Source organism: Geotrypetes seraphini, chromosome 3, assembly GCF_902459505.1.
Source record: "Geotrypetes seraphini chromosome 3, aGeoSer1.1, whole genome shotgun sequence".
In the NCBI taxonomy this organism is placed as follows: Eukaryota; Metazoa; Chordata; class Amphibia; order Gymnophiona; family Dermophiidae; genus Geotrypetes; species Geotrypetes seraphini.
Window position 1 is genome coordinate 47,067,857 of NC_047086.1, and position 18,000 is coordinate 47,085,856.

At 40.6% G+C, this 18,000-nt stretch overlaps 1 protein-coding gene across 10 annotated transcripts in view; it reads right to left on the reverse strand.

Moving 5' to 3' along the window:
• Positions 1-18,000, reverse strand: part of MYO6 (myosin VI) — a 426,976-nt gene that overhangs the window by 191,101 nt on the left and 217,875 nt on the right. For all 10 annotated transcript variants that reach the window (XM_033936483.1, XM_033936482.1, XM_033936481.1 and 7 more), the window contains 2 exons: positions 14,588-14,745; positions 1,337-1,428 (listed from right to left, as the gene is read on the reverse strand). In XM_033936483.1, coding sequence (XP_033792374.1) covers positions 1,337-1,428; positions 14,588-14,745 — 250 coding nt within the window. The remainder of the gene's footprint in view (positions 1-1,336; positions 1,429-14,587; positions 14,746-18,000) is intronic.

Sequence of the window (18,000 nt, forward strand, 5' to 3'; positions counted from 1 at the left end):
AAAACCATGATTTAAATCAAATCTACCCTGTCCAGCTAGCTCATTCACATTAGCATGTTCTAAGTAGATAACACAGACTTAACACAGAGAGCACTTCTCCTGCATTAATATTTCTGCAGGTCTCACATGCTAATGGAAAAATGAGCACAGGACCTGCAAAAAGAAAAAAAGCCCTAATTCTGTGCAACATTAGAAATGGGTTTATTATTATGCAGGGAAGCCCTGAATTAAAATGTGCTAAACCCATTATTTAAACACTTACTCATCAAAAAATCATTTAAAATTACGTTTTCTTTTCAGAGCCTGGAAACAGATAAGCGTCTAAACCAGGGATGTCAAAGTCCCTCCTCGAGGGCCGCAATCCAGTCGGGTTTTCAGGATTTCCCCAATGAATATGCATGAGATCTATTTGCAAGCACTGCTTTCATTGTATGCTAATAGATCTCATGCATATTCATTGGGGAAATCCTGAAAACCCGACTGGATTGCGGCCCTCGAGGACCGACTTTGACACCTGTGGTCTAAACTGTAAACACACATATTATAAGAATTGCTTCTAGCCCTGCGCTGAACATACAGTATACAGGGACAAAGACATTGCTACACAGCATAAATGAAATGTCACTAAGGGTTCCTTTTACTAAGCTGCGTTAGGGCTTTAACGCGCGGAATAGCACGCGCTACAGTGCCGCACGTGCTAGACGCTAATGCCAGCATTGAGCTGGTGTTAGTTCTAGCTGCATAGCACTGGGTTAGCATGCGCTAATCTGCTGAGTGCGCTAAAAACGTTAGCACACCTTAGCAAAAGGAGCCCTAAGAGGTTCTTTTAATAAAGTTTAGTGCATACCAATCCCCTAATTCTATAAAAAGCAACAAAAACTACAAGCACAATATAGTGCATACCCAAACTGTGTGTGCAATTTAATTGAACAAGCTAATTAGCGCTGATAATTGGCATTTTAACAAGCAAGTTAAGGGTTATATTCCTAAATTTTACATGAAAGACAAAAAAGAGGGCATGGGAATTACAGAATTAGGAATTCTGTACCTAAATTTAGTTATGGTTCCCAGACATACGCACTATACAATAACCCAAGCCTAACTTTATGCGCAGTTTATAGAATAGCACTTTTTTCCGGTTCTGATTGGGCACCTAACATAGAATTTACCCCTAAATGGCTAGGGAAAATTTGTTACGCACTAGCTTTAGCAAAAAAAATGCCCCTGAGTCTTCTTGATCATAAAATCAAAATGGAATGTAACTGATAACGCTTCCAGTTTAGCCCTGATCACTGGATTACATTAACAGTATGTTTAGATGTAAAAATACACTAACCTCTTTCAGAATCCTCTCATTAAAGAACTGTTGCAGCTTTTCATTGCAGTAGTTAATGCAAAACTGTTCAAAACTGTTATGTTCAAAGTATTCTGGAAAGAGAATGCAAAAGGATTTCAATAACAATAATCAAAATCAAGTGAACCAGAACGCACAGTGTTGCAGTTTCATGACACCTCCTTAGACCACTTTTTTGGGGAGGCCGACCACTTCCCCTGGACTGCAGTGGCCTCTCAGCCAAATAGGCTGGCATCCATTGTGACAATCACTCACAAAGCTATTCTTAGGGGCATGCCCCATAATAACGACTTTGGATGAAACCACCAACTCATACTGCTGCAAAAATCCAAAAACCATGGGAGTGTCATTTGAAGGAAGTCCAACTGTGGGGACTACCATGACAGCAGTGCACTCTGGAGAGGACTCATATAAACCTTTGCCCATGGAGCCACATCTATAGTGACTGCTATGGAGCCTAGCACTTGGAGGTAGTCTCATGTCCAAAATCTGAGTGCAAAACTTCTGTCTGCGTGAATCTGGAAGACAGATATGGCCTTCCACCATGTTGAGTAGAATTCTCAAGTAGCCCAGAGATTGGGACAAAACCATTGGCACTTTTAAAAATGTATAATCCAGCCCAGGCTCTATAAGACCTGGACCACTTCAGTCATTTCCTGTTCTCCTTCTGAGAACGATGGAGCGCTGATCAACCAATTGTTCAGATATGGATGTACTTACAATCCTGCCCAGCGGAGATGCGCTGCTACCACCACTTTGGTGAATGTGCAGGGTGCTGTTGCCAACCCAAAGGGGGGCAATAAAAACTGATAATGTCTCTCTGGCACATGGAATCTCAGGAACCTCCTGTGCTCCTGAAACATGGGAATGTGCAGGTAAGCTTGTGTCCAGTCTGGGGAAGCTAAAAATTCTCTTGGAGCTACTGATGTGCTTACTGACCTCACTTTCTCCATATGAAAGCGTGGAACCTTCAGGGTCTCATTGACATGTGTGAAATCTATCTTCTGAGCCTGTCTTGGACACTATGACGTATATGGTGTATCTACCCAAACCCGATTTTACTAGCAGCACTGGTTTTATGGCCTGAATTTACACAAATCTCTGTACTGTTGCTAAAACTCTTCATGACTTTTCTGAGCACTCCACTGGACAGTCTACAAACCAGTCTGTTAAAGGATGGGTGAACTCAAGCTTGTTCCCTCCTAAATGATTTCCAGCACCCAGCAGTCTGACAAGATCTGCGCATAAACCTTTATATACACCAAAAGCCTTCCATCTATCCTCAGGAGGAAGGCTTTGGCCCTAGCATCATAGTGCTTACTTGGAGATTAAAGTGAGATAAGAACTGGAGACTTGGACTAGCCTTGGTCCTCATACAGAACACTGTGGTCTGTCTCATTTTCGGGTTGAAAAAGTATGACCACATTACTCCATCTTATAGACAGTTGCATTGGTTGCCTTTTGAGGCTAGAATATTATTTAAATTTGGTTGTACCTGTTTCAAAGTGTTGTTTGGTATGGCTCCTACTTACTTGTCTCTATGCTTTTAACATTACAAACCTAACAGAATTACTCGAGGCCAATATTTATTTGTTATTCCAACCATCAAACATTGTCGATACAAGAGATTTTTTGATAAATTGCTCAGTTTTCAGGCAGGTAAAATGGACCAATGGCTAAGTACTATTATCTCCCAGGCTTACTCTTATATGTCCTTTAGGAAATTACTAAAAACTGATCTATTTGATAAATTTGTAAACTGATGTTCCAGAATATTGACAGGCAAATTGTATATTGATCTTGTAGCCAAAATGTTCTTGTGGATTTCTACTGTATTTTAGCAAATCATATCTTATTCTTTTACTGTATAATTTTAGTACTATTTAGAGTTTTGTATTTTTATTCATTGATTGTATAATGTTAGCAATGTATGTGAACCGCCTAGAACTTTGCAGTAGGGCAGTATACAAATAAATTATTATTTATTTATTTTTTTAGTTCAATAAGTTTTATTGTTTGCAATAAAGAGATAATAACAAAAACTAACCATAGATTATAAAACAAGTCACAAAAGAGGTACAATCAAAAGAGATAACATTGTACAATATGCAGAAATATAATGAAGCTCTCAAGGTAATGGACATCATACTTAATTAACAATTATCAACATCTATGAAATACAGGAAATAGCATTAGGAGAGATGTTGAAAATCACCATCATGAGGAAATACCAACGGTCATTTATCCAAGATAGTGAGCAGTAAGTCAATAAAGGTGACCAAATGTGACAATAGTTATAATCAACATTACTCAAGTCTTTCCAGTTGTGAAGGACATTTTGGAGTACTGATGCAGTTAATATACAAAAGAGCTAAGTCTCAGGAGAACCATTCAGGTAAGATACTATAGTCACCAAGAAGTATGAGAGAAAAAAATCAATGGCAGTGGGTAGGGGGATTGCTGACAATGTATGCCAGACCCTAGACCAATAATTCTGAAGTAAAGGGCAATAAAGGAGCATATGAGCCAAGGTGCCGGAGCTGATCGAACATGACCAACAAGAAGAAGGTGAGAAGGAATCAATTCTATTGGATAAAACTGGGATCCATGTGGCTCTGTGTAACATGAAGTATATTGATTGGAGTAAGGAGGCAGATTTAAACAGATTTGAAGAGGTGTGTCCAAATTGACGACCAGGAATCTAACTCAGCATTGTGATGCAGATCATCAAACCATTTGGATGAGTTAACAGATTGAATCAAAAATTTTTTCATTTGGAGGAATTTATATCACTCCCATGAGAAGTAATGGAGAAAGCTTGTTCATGAGTTGAAGATGAAGATGAAGATCTCTTGGATCTTTGATGCTCTTTATGCCTGCGACCCGCTGATGTTTCCCACATAAATATCCATCTTCCTGGACATTATTCCCTAACTTAAGTATGTTACTTGTTTATTTTACAGCAGCGGGGGTACCATTCTAGTCGGCCGGCTACGCCCCTGGGCCTGTGGGCTAGGCTGAAGCATTGTTTTCCCCTGCACCAGCGATTATTGGCGCAAAAACATTGTTGTTCAATCCTGCTGTTTCTGATATTCCAGACTCTGTAAGATTTTTTTTAATTTTTTTTTTTTTTTTTTTTTTGGGGGGGGGCTTTATGCGACTTGCCTACCTGTAAAACTTTGGATCCCTTACTGCATTCTATACCTCCTTCTACTGTTAGGCATTAGATATAGATGTACTTGATTTTGTTCTTGTTTCTCCTTATGCATGTCTCACACCTTGCTTATTTTTGTCTGCCCTAAACCTAACAGTCTCTTTTAGATCTACCTGTATAGTTTCCATGAGTGTGTGTTATTATTATGGAAATGACTCCTACCTTCTGTTTTGTCTTGGGCTGCTGTCTATGTCTCTTATTCTAGATTACTCGCTTGTGCTCATCTAACTTTTCTTTTGATCTTGCCTCACAACACGACTGAACAGGGATGATCGTCTCTCACTACTTCTCTACACTAATTTAAGTCTCTGCATCTAATACTAACCTTTCAAAGATTATTTCTCTACTTGTTTAATATGCAACACTCCTTATTATCGTCCTTTCTTTTGATTACCATCCCTGATTAGCCTTTTTTTTTTTTTTTGCACATTGATTAGTCATATTGCTTATGTTATATTTGTGCTCCCATTCCACACTCATTTGTAGTCATCATCTTTTATCTGTTGCTTACGTACTCTGGCTGCATTATGTAATCTATCTTACCTTTTACTTGAACATCTCTACTGTTCTAGTTTATAACCCAGTGACTATAGGCAGGTTGCACTGCTAGTTTGTCTCTCCTATCTCTAGCCATATGTTGCTCTAGATAATGGTTATATTACTGTCAGTAAACCCCTGACATTCTTTGATGGTCTGTACATTCTTTACCTATGCCTTTCCTACAGTTCTCTTGAATTGCGCAGGAAACGTTCTCATAACACCCTTGTGGCTGTACATAATGGTAACTATTCATTTATTACTGCTAAGTACCTCATACACATACACTCTTTGAAATGTTAGCCCTTTTGGCTTGTTCAATCATTTATTTGACTCTTGTATTGTATTTTTCTTTTTTTTTTTTTTTTTTTTACATTAACTCAAATGCCTAACTGAATTGCTGAAGTATATACTGTGTAGTATACTATGTAAATTTAATATTCTATCTCTGACACTTCTACTTAGTTGTACTCATACCATATATGCGTTATTCTGAGTACGGGTCTCTGTTTGCCTTATCGGTCTCCCAGCTGTTTCTTTTCCCTCTATTTATTGCTGTTTTTGATATGATGTCTGCTTCTGGTAGACATCCTGTTACTGTCACAAAGAGATATTTTCCTGTTTATGTTATGTTGTACACTATATGCATTGGTATTGACAAGACTTTCCTCCTTAAGCTATCTGTAATCCTTTCCACATCTGAAGTCACCTGTAGTCTCAAATGACACTATCAATAACATATTTAAATACCAAAGATCTCAATAACCACATCAAAGCAAACAAGATTAAGACCTATGTAGAAGCTGACTTCCCTGACATTATTCTCCTGCAGGAGACCCATTTTGGTCCTGCTGATTCTAAGAAACTGCATAAACCATGGGCTCATCCAACATTCTTCTCCCCTGCTGTGGAGAAGAAGGGAGGTGGCCACTATTATTCAAAAGAGCTCTCACTTATCTATTCTATCTTCTTCATCTGACCTGAATGGTAGATGGGTCAAAACTGTTATCCGTTATCACCAACAAGTAATCACAATTTTAAATATATATGCCCCTAATGCTGACTCACCATCATTCTTTTCGGAGTTAACTTCTACTTTGCTTAACGAGATTGACACCGCTTATATCATAGGTGGAGACTTTAATCTCATATCCGACCCTACCTTAGATAGGAAATCACAAATACGTTACAGAAAACCTAAAGCCTGGTTCTCCTTTCATAATATGATCTCCGAATTACAATTGACTGACATCTGGGGAACTTTACACCCCAAAGATAGGGACTACATTTTCTTTTCACATCCTCACCTCTCATACTCTTGGATTGACTATTTTCTTATCAGTGGCTCTTTAGTTGCTAATGTCACTAACTCAGCGATCAAACCTATTTTCATAACTGATTATGCTGACATTACTCTAAAACTCAAAAGTGGTCCTCCTTCCATACCTGTTAAACATTGGTGCTTTAATTCCTCATTATTACAAGAGGGCTTTAAAGAATTAATTACCAAAGAAATACACAAGTTTTTCAAGCTCAATAGACCAGAACATATTAATTGGATTTGTCTCTGGGATACCATCAAAGCATACATTCGAGGGGTTATAGTCTCTTTTACTGCTAGACTTCATAAAAAACAAAAACAAGAAATTCTTACCATGGAAAACTCTATTTAATTGCTCGAAACATCCCATCAACAAAATCCTCTTGACTTGCAGACCTTACAGAATTTACATAAAACCCGCTTGAACTGAACACTATCTTAAACTCTAAATCTGCAAATGCATTACTGCTACAATCTGCATCATATTACTCGGACAATAATAAAAGCGGCCACTTACTAGCTTCTTATTTAAAGAAAAGGGAAGAACGTAATCACATATCCTGCGTTCGTAATAGCTCAGATGAGCTTATTTCAACCTCGGATTCCATCGCAAAGAAATTTCAAGCTTTCTATTGTGAACTATACACTACAGAGCTAACATCCAATAATCTAGATTTATCTTTTACAGACGACCTTACTCACCCTACCTTATCTTCTGCTCTAGACAGCCCCATTACATTAGAAGAATTATTAGACGCTCTAAATGGAATGGCTAAGAAAAAAGCCCCTGGCCCCTGGCCTTACAATAGAATTTTACAAATCCTTTCATAAAGAGATTCTACCTCATTTCATGCAATTCCTTAACCATGTGGAAGACCTCGACAACTTACATGGAAGCCACGATCATTGTTATACCCAAACCGGGGAAAGATCCTCAGCGTATACAAAACTATAGACCCCTTTCTTTAATTAACCTAGTGGCTGAGAAAATAAAGGCGAAAGAGTTGGCGTTCATGAAATATAAAAAAACCCAAGAAGAGGAGAGCAGAAAGGACTACAGGGTGAAACTGAAAGAAGCCAAGAGAGAGATACGTTTAGCGAAGGCACAGGCGGAAGAACAAATGGCTAAAAATGTAAAAAAGGGAGATAAAAATTTTTTCAGATATATTAGTGAAAGGAGGAAGATAAAAAATGGAATTGCTAGGCTAAAAGATGCTGGGAACAAATATGTGGAGAGTGATGAGGAGAAAGCAAATGTGCTAAACAAATACTTCTGTTCTGTGTTCACAGAAGAAAATCCTGGAGAAGGACCGAGATTGTCCGGCAAAGTTACACGAGAAAATGGAGTAGATTCTGCGCCGTTCACGGAGGAGGGTGTTTATGAGCAACTTGAAAAACTGAAGGTGGACAAAGCGATGGGACCAGACGGGATCCATCCCAGGATACTAAGGGAACTCAGAGAGGTTCTGGCGAGTCCTATTAAAGACTTGTTCAACAAATCTCTGGAGACGGGAGTGATTCCTGGGGATTGGAGGAGAGCGGATGTGGTCCCTATTCATAAAAGTGGTCACAGGGATGAAGCAGGAAACTACAGGCCGGTGAGCCTCACTTCAGTTGTTGGAAAAATAATGGAAGTGTTGCTGAAAGAAAGGATAGTGTATTTCCTTGAATCTAATGGGTTACAGGATCCGAGGCAACATGGCTTTACAAAAGGTAAATCGTGCCAAACGAACCTGATTGAATTTTTTGATTGGGTGACCAGAGAGCTGGATCAAGGACATATGCTAGATGTAATTTACTTGGATTTCAGCAAAGCCTTTGATACAGTTCCTCATAGGAGGCTGTTGAACAAACTTGAAGGGCTGAAGTTAGGACCCAAAGTGGTGAACTGGGTCAGAAACTGGCTATCGGACAGACGCCAGAGGGTGGTGGTTAATGGAAGTCGCTCGAAGGAAGGAAAGGTGACTAGTGGAGTCCCTCAGGGTTCGGTGCTGGGGCCAATCCTGTTCAATATGTATGTAAGTGACATTGCTGAAGGGCTAGAAGGAAAAGTGTGCCTTTTTGCAGATGATACCAAGATTTGTAACAGAGTAGACACCGAAGAGGGAGTGGAAAATATGAAAAAGGATCTGCAAAAGTTAGAGAAATGGTCTAATGCCTGGCAACTAAAATTCAATGCAAAGAAATGCAGAGTAATGCATTTGGGGATTAATAATAGGAAGGAACCGTATATGCTGGGAGGAGAGAAGCTGATATGCACGGACGGAGAGAGGGACCTTGGGGTGATAGTGTCCGAAGATCTAAAGGCGAAAAAACAGTGTGATAAGGCAGTGGCTGCTGCCAGAAGGATTCTGGGCTGTATAAAGAGAGGCGTAGTCAGTAGAAGGAAGAAGGTGTTGATGCCCCTGTACAGGTCATTGGTGAGGCCCCACTTGGAGTATTGTGTTCAGTTTTGGAGACCGTATCTGGCGAAAGACATAAGAAGACTTGAGGCGGTCCAGAGGAGGGCGACGAAAATGATAGGAGGCTTGCGCCAGAAGACGTATGAGGAGAGACTGGAAGACCTGAATATGTATACCCTAGAGGAAAGGAGAGACAGGGGAGATATGATTCAGACGTTCAAATACTTAAAGGGTATTAACGTAGAACAAAATCTTTTCCAGAGAAAGGAAAATGGTAAAACCAGAGGACATAATTTGAGGTTGAGGGGTGGTAGATTCAGGGGCAATGTTAGGAAATTCTACTTTACGGAGAGGGTGGTGGATGCCTGGAATGCGCTCCCGAGAGAGGTGGTGGAGAGTAAAACTGTGACTGAGTTCAAAGAAGCGTGGGATGAACACAGAAGATTTAGAATCAGAAAATAATATTAAATATTGAACTAGGCCAGTTACTGGGCAGACTTGCACGGTCTGTGTCTGTATATGGCCGTTTGGTGGAGGATGGGCTGGGGAGGGCTTCAATGGCTGGGAGGGTGTAGATGGGCTGGAGTAAGTCTTAACAGAGATTTTGGCAGTTGGAACTCAAGCACAGTACCGGGTAAAGCTTTGGATTCTCGCCCAGAAATAGCTAAGAAGAAAAAAAAAAAAAAAAAAAAAAATTTAAATTGAATCAGGTTGGGCAGACTGGATGGACCATTCGGGTCTTTATCTGCCGTCATCTACTATGTTACTATGTATGTTACTATGTTAATACTGATGCCAAGATATACGCCAAACTTTTTGCCTCTAGGTTGCAATCTGTCATTAAGACGCTGTTTGCACCTGAGCAATCCGGATTTATTAATGGCAGGTTATCCCACAATAACACCAGATTACTATCTAATATCATTAATCACCTTCAAACTTCTGATCAAAAGTTAGCTGTTATTGGTCTTGATGCCGAAAAGGCTTTCGATCGGGTGGAATGACCTTTTTTTATTTCATGTCTTGTCCTGGTTTGGCTTTCCACCTAGCTTTATCCGAATGGTCAAGGTCCTTTACACCTCTCCCACCACTAGTCTCAACATTAATGGCATCTTATCCAATTGTTTTCACCCCTCCAGGGGCACCAGACAGGGATGCCCCCTCTCTCCACTGCTGTTTGATCTTGCTTTGAAACCCTTACTCTTGGCCATACGTCATAACCCTCTCATTACAGGTTTTAAAAATGGCGGCATTGAAACTAAACTTTCGGCTTATGCCGATGATATTCTATTATTTGTCACTCCTGACTCCATACCCCCTCTTTTGTCAACCATAACTCAATATTCCTGTTGCTCTGGTTATAAACAAAATACTAACAAGACTGAAATAAGTGCCCTTAACTGCCCAGAACTGCAGAGTGAGGTGGCTGAACTAGATTTTCAGTGGACTGGTAATAAAATTAAGTATCTCGGAGTGTTCTTTGGCCCCACTCTGGAAGAAACTGTGACTCATAACTGTGAATACATCACCTCGATTATCAAAGTCCTGGTCAACCACTGGTCCCCTCTCCATCTAACATGGTGGGGATGCCTGGAATCCATAAAAATGATCTCTCCTAAAATCAATTATATCCTTAACATATTTCCTTTCCTATTACTGAAATCTTTTTATACTTCCCTAGATTCTATTCTTTCATGATTTCTTTGGAATAAGAAGCAACTGCGCATTGGTCTGTGTAAGCTTAAGGCCAACAAAACCCTTGGCGGGGTAAACTTTCCTTGCTTTTACCACTATCACATCTCCTTCTTATTACGTCAAAATACGCTCTAGTCGGTTGATCTTCCCACGGATGACATACCATGTTGGGTAACACTGGAGCAAGACATATATGGAAAACATTTCCTGCACAATCTAGTTGCCTCAGAAATCCCACCCTTTCTTAAAAAGGACCTCATCCTGACCTCAGCAAAAATTACACTCATCTATGTGGACAGTCTTATGGACGCTGGTTGGGGCACGTCTCTTCAAACTCCCCTCTGGAGAAATCCACTGCTAAAAATACAAAATGCTACTATTGCCTGGTCTATTTGGCAAAAATGCGGAATATGGTCGCTACATCATGTAGTTAATTTCTGCAGCTGGATGAGTTTCTCAGAAATTGTTTCAAAATATAATCTTCCTTTGTCACAACAATTCAGATGGCTCCAACTTACTCATTGTCTACAAAAGGCATTTCCTGATCTAACCAAATAAATTATTATTATTATTATTATTATTATTATTAAATCTCTGTCATGATCCCTGATGGGATCCCTGAACTGAGGGCTAGATTCACTAAGCAAACCGGTCATGTACGATCAGTTTATGACCCTTTGCAACCTGATTTTACTCCGGCCCAATTCACTTATCTCTGTGCCGATCCGATTCCGATCCGTGCATGCAAAGTTGGCAGGGATGCGATTCATTAAAGAAATCTTGGAAACCGACTGAGCTGGAAGATCAACACAAGAAGCGACTGCTGGGGACCAGCAGCAAATGCCCTTTCCGACTATCCTCGGCCTGAAATCCCAGCCCTGCAGCCCATCTCTGCCGCTCTGCTCTCTACCTCTTCCAGCCGAGCCCTGCTCTTGCCATCCCAACTCTCCTGCTCTCTGCCGCCCTTCCCTGCAGTGCGAGCCCATGATTTTAAAGTGGGGCTGCACTGCGGGGAAGGGCAGCAGAGATCAGGAGAGTCAATAATTGCCTACTTTTAAAAGTCCTCTGCTATAAAGTAAGGTAACTGTCCACTTCCTGACACCACGAGCCCTCCTGGCAACATCCTGTTGAAAACGTGTTAGCTGTGGCTCTTCACGGCAGGGACTCACCGGGGTGGTGAACTTGTGTCAGCCGCCGGGGAACGCCCTTCCCTGGGAGAGCAGGAGAGTCGGGGCCAGTAAAAAAAAACAAAAAAAACTACCCCAGCAAAAACGGACACCAAACACATGCACAGACCGTCTACAGGGAAAGCAGATGGTCTGCGCATAAGTCAGGATCGCACACTAGCGATCTGTGCGGTCGGAAGGGGGTTTTCCTCCAATCGCCCTCATTTTAATTTTTTTGTTTCATGAATTGGTTGGGCCTGCACGGATTGAGCACGGAGAGTCAGGTTAGTGAATCTAGCCCCAAGTCTCCTCCTGAGTACTGTTGAAAGCGCCTGGAATTACTAACATTAGAATGACCCAGAACCAGAGCAGGGATATCAAATGTCTGTCCTCGAGGGCCGCAATCCAGTCGGTTTTCAGGATTTCCCCAATGAATATGCATGAGATCTATTAGCATACAATGAAAGCAGTGAATGCAAATAGATCTCATGCATATTCATTGGGGAAATCCTGAAAACCTGACTGAATTGCGGCCCTCGAGGACCGAAATTTGACACTCTTGCTTTAGAGACTTGTGGTCTGCTGTCAGGCAGAGATTTGGGCCAGCAATCTGCCATGCCGACCATTAGATCATCCAGACCCTTTCCAAATGGCATCTGTCCTTTGAATGGGAGTCTGCTGAAGGTAGCCTTGGAGGCAGAATCTTCTGCCCATTGCCTGATCCAGAGCATTCTGCGGGATGAAATGGAATAAGCCAAGACTTTGCCCAAGACTCTGATTATGTGGTAGAGAGCATTGGCCACATAATCCACCTCTGCTAGCATAAGCTGGGGCAAAGGCTCACTCTCTGTCAGAGTGATCCTATACATCTTAATATGACCCTATACAAGCGCGTACCATAAACGAGGTTGCTGTAGCTGCCTTAATTCCTAAAACCAAAGCTTTGAACTGCCATTTTAGGACCACATCCACTGTGCGATCCAGTGTATCCTTTAATACTACATCCCCCTCACTTGGCAGGGGCATACGTTTGGTTACCTCAGCTACCAAGGAATCTGATCCACCTTAGGCTGAGTGAACATCTCTTGACAGTTTTGTGCCATATGATACAGCCTAGACATTGTTTTGGTTACCTTGAAAGAGCCCTCAGGAGCATCCCAATAGTCACCAAAGTTCCGTGACTAACACACTCATATCAGGATGCCAAGGAGAAGATGTGGGCTGTGCTCTCACTCCACTAAGGATAGACCACTGAGGCCCATATGCTCAAAACTCACCAAGCTTTTAACGACTGATGCTAATCCAGTTTTAATCTACTTAGCATTTAAGTAGTTCAGCAATTAATGCCCAAAATGGCTAATCGTGGTCTTTTCCGTGGTTTGTAACAGCCACCGATAATCATATGTAAATAGATTACAATGAGCTCATCAATATTAAAATGAGCACTCAGATGATCCATAAAATGAAGCGCTGGTTTTTAAAACTCTGAAATTCTCTGAAGTCTCCAATCACCACTTGGCTTTCTCATCAGCCCATATATATCCAAAGATCTTTCTGAAGAGGTTTATTTCTTTATTTTTCTCTTATCTTTAAAATGACCAAAAATCATAGCACTTAACTTTGAGTTGAAATTTTGACCCGTAGCCAACGTGCATGTTTCACACCAAAATCTACGTCAGGTCACATTTTTCATACTGCCAATCTCCTGTGATTTATGGCAGTTAGGTACATAATTGATAGTATTTTATAACATCATGCTTATCGTCCCTTGATCTGCCTGTGACCCTCCCATGGCCATGCCCCTTTAGAGTTGTGTGTTATGTAATTTAGACACGTTATAGAATAGGTCACAGAGTAGATCCGCTTATAAATCCTAATTAATGCCAATCAATGCCAATAATTGTTATCGCTTGATTAATTTATTTATGTGTGGATATGGTATCAGTGGCCAAAATTGTATAACCAACTTTTGGTGGCCTATATAGTATCCAGTGGTTACTGCATTCTTCATTATCTTCCCTTTAGGTTTGTTGTAACTTTACTGCATGCAAGTTAAGAACAGCTGGATATTAAGAAATTTTTATGAGAGTAAACCTGCCCCATTTGACTGCAGCTAAAAAGTTCACATGCTGGATGATAACACATACAGTACCTTTCACTCGTGCTGAAAATGTGTGGCATTGGGGTGGAAGACCTACTTTGCAGATATTTCAGAGTGCAGGTCTATGAATACTTTCTACAAATGGTACATGAGTGCCAGGTCTGAAATTTTCAAAGGGACTTTAGTGGGAGTTTTCTTTAGAAACTCTGCTTGCAGGCCCCCAAGGGTACAAAGTACAGAAGGACACGGGGACAAATTTTTCCCCATCCCCACAGGAACTCATTTTCCCATCCCGTTTCCATGAGTTCTTTTCCTCTCTCTGCCCCATTCCTAAAAGCTCTGTCCTCATCTGCACAAGCCTCAAACACTTTAAAATCATAAGTGTTCGAGGCTTGTGCGGATGAGGCAGATCTTACAGGAATGGGGCAGGGATGGGGAAAGTGACAAAACTTCTGGGGATGGAATGGGGAAATTGAATTCCTGTCCCTGTGTCATTCTCTAGTACAAAGCTCCCTATGGCGATTAAGTTTTGCCTCCTTTATCTGTACAGCCTGTTATAACACAAGTGGCTCTTCCCTAAATGCTATTTAAAAGGTCAAATTTCAATTAGCTACGTTAACTAGAAGATTCAATATCACTATATCCTTACCAGAAATTTAGAGCCAAGTATTATGACTAGCAAGCAACCATAGTCCTCTGAATTTCAGCTGGAGCATATGGCATCCAAATTTTTAGTTATATCAAACTTCTCCAATTTAACAACCAATTCCATAAATGCAAATAGAAGTTCAACTTACCAAAGCCAGCAATATCTAGAACTCCAATAAAGAAGGAAGAACTCTTGAAAGGGAAGCACAGATTTACCCGATTTACAACACGATCAAAAAGGCGAGCATACACAGCCTTAGCCAAGGCATCTCGGGCGTTGTTTGCCTGTTCTACTTTCAGAGGTACTCTGAAGCAAGGAAACATAATACATTACATTAGAAGCATTTGATACAGATTTTTACATATGCTGTTACTTAAAAAACATTTAAGGATAAATATGAACTTCAAAGAATATGGTGCTCTCTTACTAAAGGGCATTAAGCCCTTAGGCCTGGATTCTCAAGACAGCACAATTCGGAAGGCACCTAAGTGTTTTAATTGGCAATTAATGGTGTGGTAATTGACCTTGCCATTAAAAACCAATTAAACAATGCTCACAAATGGACCAAACTATCTGACACATATCAATGCTAAGCTAATTCAATTCCTATGGAACATATGTATTATACTATTAGATTGAATTCTCATACTGCACACCTTGATTGCAAAGTTGTAACCCATGCACTGCCAAATGGTAACCCTAAAGTTTATTGTAACCTATGAATGTCAACTGTAACCCTATGTAATGTTTATTGAAACATTGTACATGCTAAACTGGAACCCGCTCTGAGCTCTCTGGAGAGGATGGGATATAAATCCAAATAAATAAATAAAATGTTAGACACCGCGAGGCACCTACATTGCTTCTACGCAGACACTTACCAGTGCTGAGCATCAAAAGAGGCATGGTTATAGGCAGGGTTGATGTTTTGCACCATTAAGCGTGTTTCTATGTCGAAGATGGGCACTGGAAATGTAGGCCTGTAAAACCCTGGCCTACATTTCCAGCGCCTATCTTCAACGTAGACTGCAATTCTCAAAATGGCGCCATAGTTTGAGTGATGTACGACCAGCACTATTTTTCAGGCGCTGATCAATTTTGGCACCGTTTAGAGAATCCAGGCCTTAATGTGCAGTTAGCACAAAGTAACAGGCTACCATACAAATACATTTAATTATGATAGTTCCTGTTTCTGCACGTTAAACTACTAAATGTATTTTTTTTAAGACATTTTCATTCAGGGGGCATGGGATGGGTAGACAGTGGGCATAGAAGAGTTAGCATATATATACTCTCAGTGCACATTGACTAACAACACGGGTGCAGTTAGTTCCTCTTAAATAGGAGGTGATAAGTGCTCCATCATTAACTCTGCAGGTACCATTCAATAAAGCTACACATTTGTACACAACCTGCAAATAAAGTGGGAAAGCCCTCTTGAAGTGCATAAAGTCCGATGTGGAACTGTGTTAGCTGTAAATTTTAGAGCACTTTAGTAAGAGGGCTCCTATATATTTTTGACCCACTGGTCCCAACTAAATTTATGCTCAGGTAGCAGAACTCTAGACTGAAATCCACATTGCTTTCATGGACATGCTTTACAAAGTGTGGTAGAAAAATCTGAAAATATGCATCAGAGTTACAATCAACTTAAAACCTTATAAAACTTAAAATACACAGACAGACTAAACAGATCCTTCAGTTGCTCATCTCATTCAGAATAACAGTCATGCCTTAACTAATTTTTGAAATCTTATATACAGTACAGACTCGATTATCCAACTTAAACAGGACCAACCCCTTGTCAGATAAACGAAGCATCAGCTAATATGGAAAACATACTTTATGCATACACAGGCATATGGTATCTGAATTTAAAATATTGTTTATTAACACTATATCAGCAACACTAAAAAAAAAAAAAAAAGGAATAGTAGAGAAACATGGTCTCAGATCAAAAACAGTTCCCTCAATGAAAAAGTGGGGACATGTCCAAAAATTGCTGCACATACTGGAAAAGCATGGTCTCAGCTCAAAAACATGGCTTGTTTGCAGCATGTGAATACTAAGAACAAGAGGAGAAGCCATGCACTTCCTGAAGGTGACACAATGATGTGATGGGAAGGGTCTGTTGGATATGCCAGTCGGTCAGATTAGCAAAGGGGTGCCCAAAAGGTCGATCACATAGGCAACATCAATTCTGACATCGGAGAGGGAAGTTCCGAGCCAGCCAATCGCTGCCTGGCTGGCCCGGAACTTCCTCTCCGACATCAGAATTCACATCGGGGGATAAACTGGTCGGCCCGGCGCTTCTGTTTACCGTGTCGGGAAGCAGGGAGAGCTCACAACTTGATAGCAGGCGGCTTGGGGGCCTGTTCCCCGATGGTGGTGGGGGAGGGCAGGGAGAAAGAAGGACAAAGAAAGAAAGGGGGCACGCAGGGAGACAGAAAGAAGGGAAACAGAAAGAAAGAAAGAGGGGACAGGGAGACAGAAAGAAAGAAGGGGGCAGGAAAAGAGGAAGAAAAAGTTGGGGGAGGGAATGAGGTCTGGAGGAGAGGAAGCATACAGGAGGCTGAAAGAAGGAAAGAAATACTAGATGCACAGCCAGAAGAAGAAAGTGCAACCAGAGACTCATGAAATCACTAATGTTATTTTTTTGTTGTTGTTCAAGATGCTGTTCAGGGTTTCTATTGGGAAAATAGCCAAGCCACTTTGCACCCTTTTGTTGTCTATTTCCAATGCAATACATGAGTGTTTGTATCATTAGTGATAGCTTAAGGCATGATACAGTGGCAGTGCACTTTTTTGGAAAAGCTGATTCTTCACATAAAAAGCTTATTTTCTGCCAATGTTAAGTACATAAGATATTTCAGTGATGGCTCTGCTGCACAATACAAAAACTTTAAAAACTTTGTTAATCTCTGTTATCACTATTCTGACTTTGATTTTCATACTGAATGGAATTTCTTTGGCACAAGCCATGGTAAGTAACCTGCGATGGAATTGGTGAAACTGCTAAAAGGTTAGCAGCACGTGCAAGCTTACAATGGCCAAAAGAAAACCAAATTCTTTCACCAAGTGACCTGTTTAAGATTAGTGACCAAAATTTGACAAAAATCAAGTTTTTGTTTGTTTCGAAAGAAGAAATTAAGTCTGCTAAACTCAATCATGAAAGAAGAATTGGGACTGCCTCTACAATTGCTGGAACTCATGAAAAACATCAGTTTATCCCTGATGGGATACATAAGATACGTGTGAATCGGATATCAAATGATTGTTCATCATTCATTGTAACTATTGGTTCACTGGATGACTCTCCAATTAATGCTTCTCTAAAGATAGAAAATATTCAACCTGGACAATACATAGCATGTGTTTATGATAACAAACGGTGGACTGTAAACATTTGTGCGACATCAATTGAAGAGCATGATACACTCATAAATTTCATGCATCCTCATGGACCAATTCACTCATTTCATTGGCCTCCTAGGAAGGACACTTGTTGGATTTCTGAAGACCACATTTTTGCAATTCTGCCTGCACCAAGCACAGTAACTG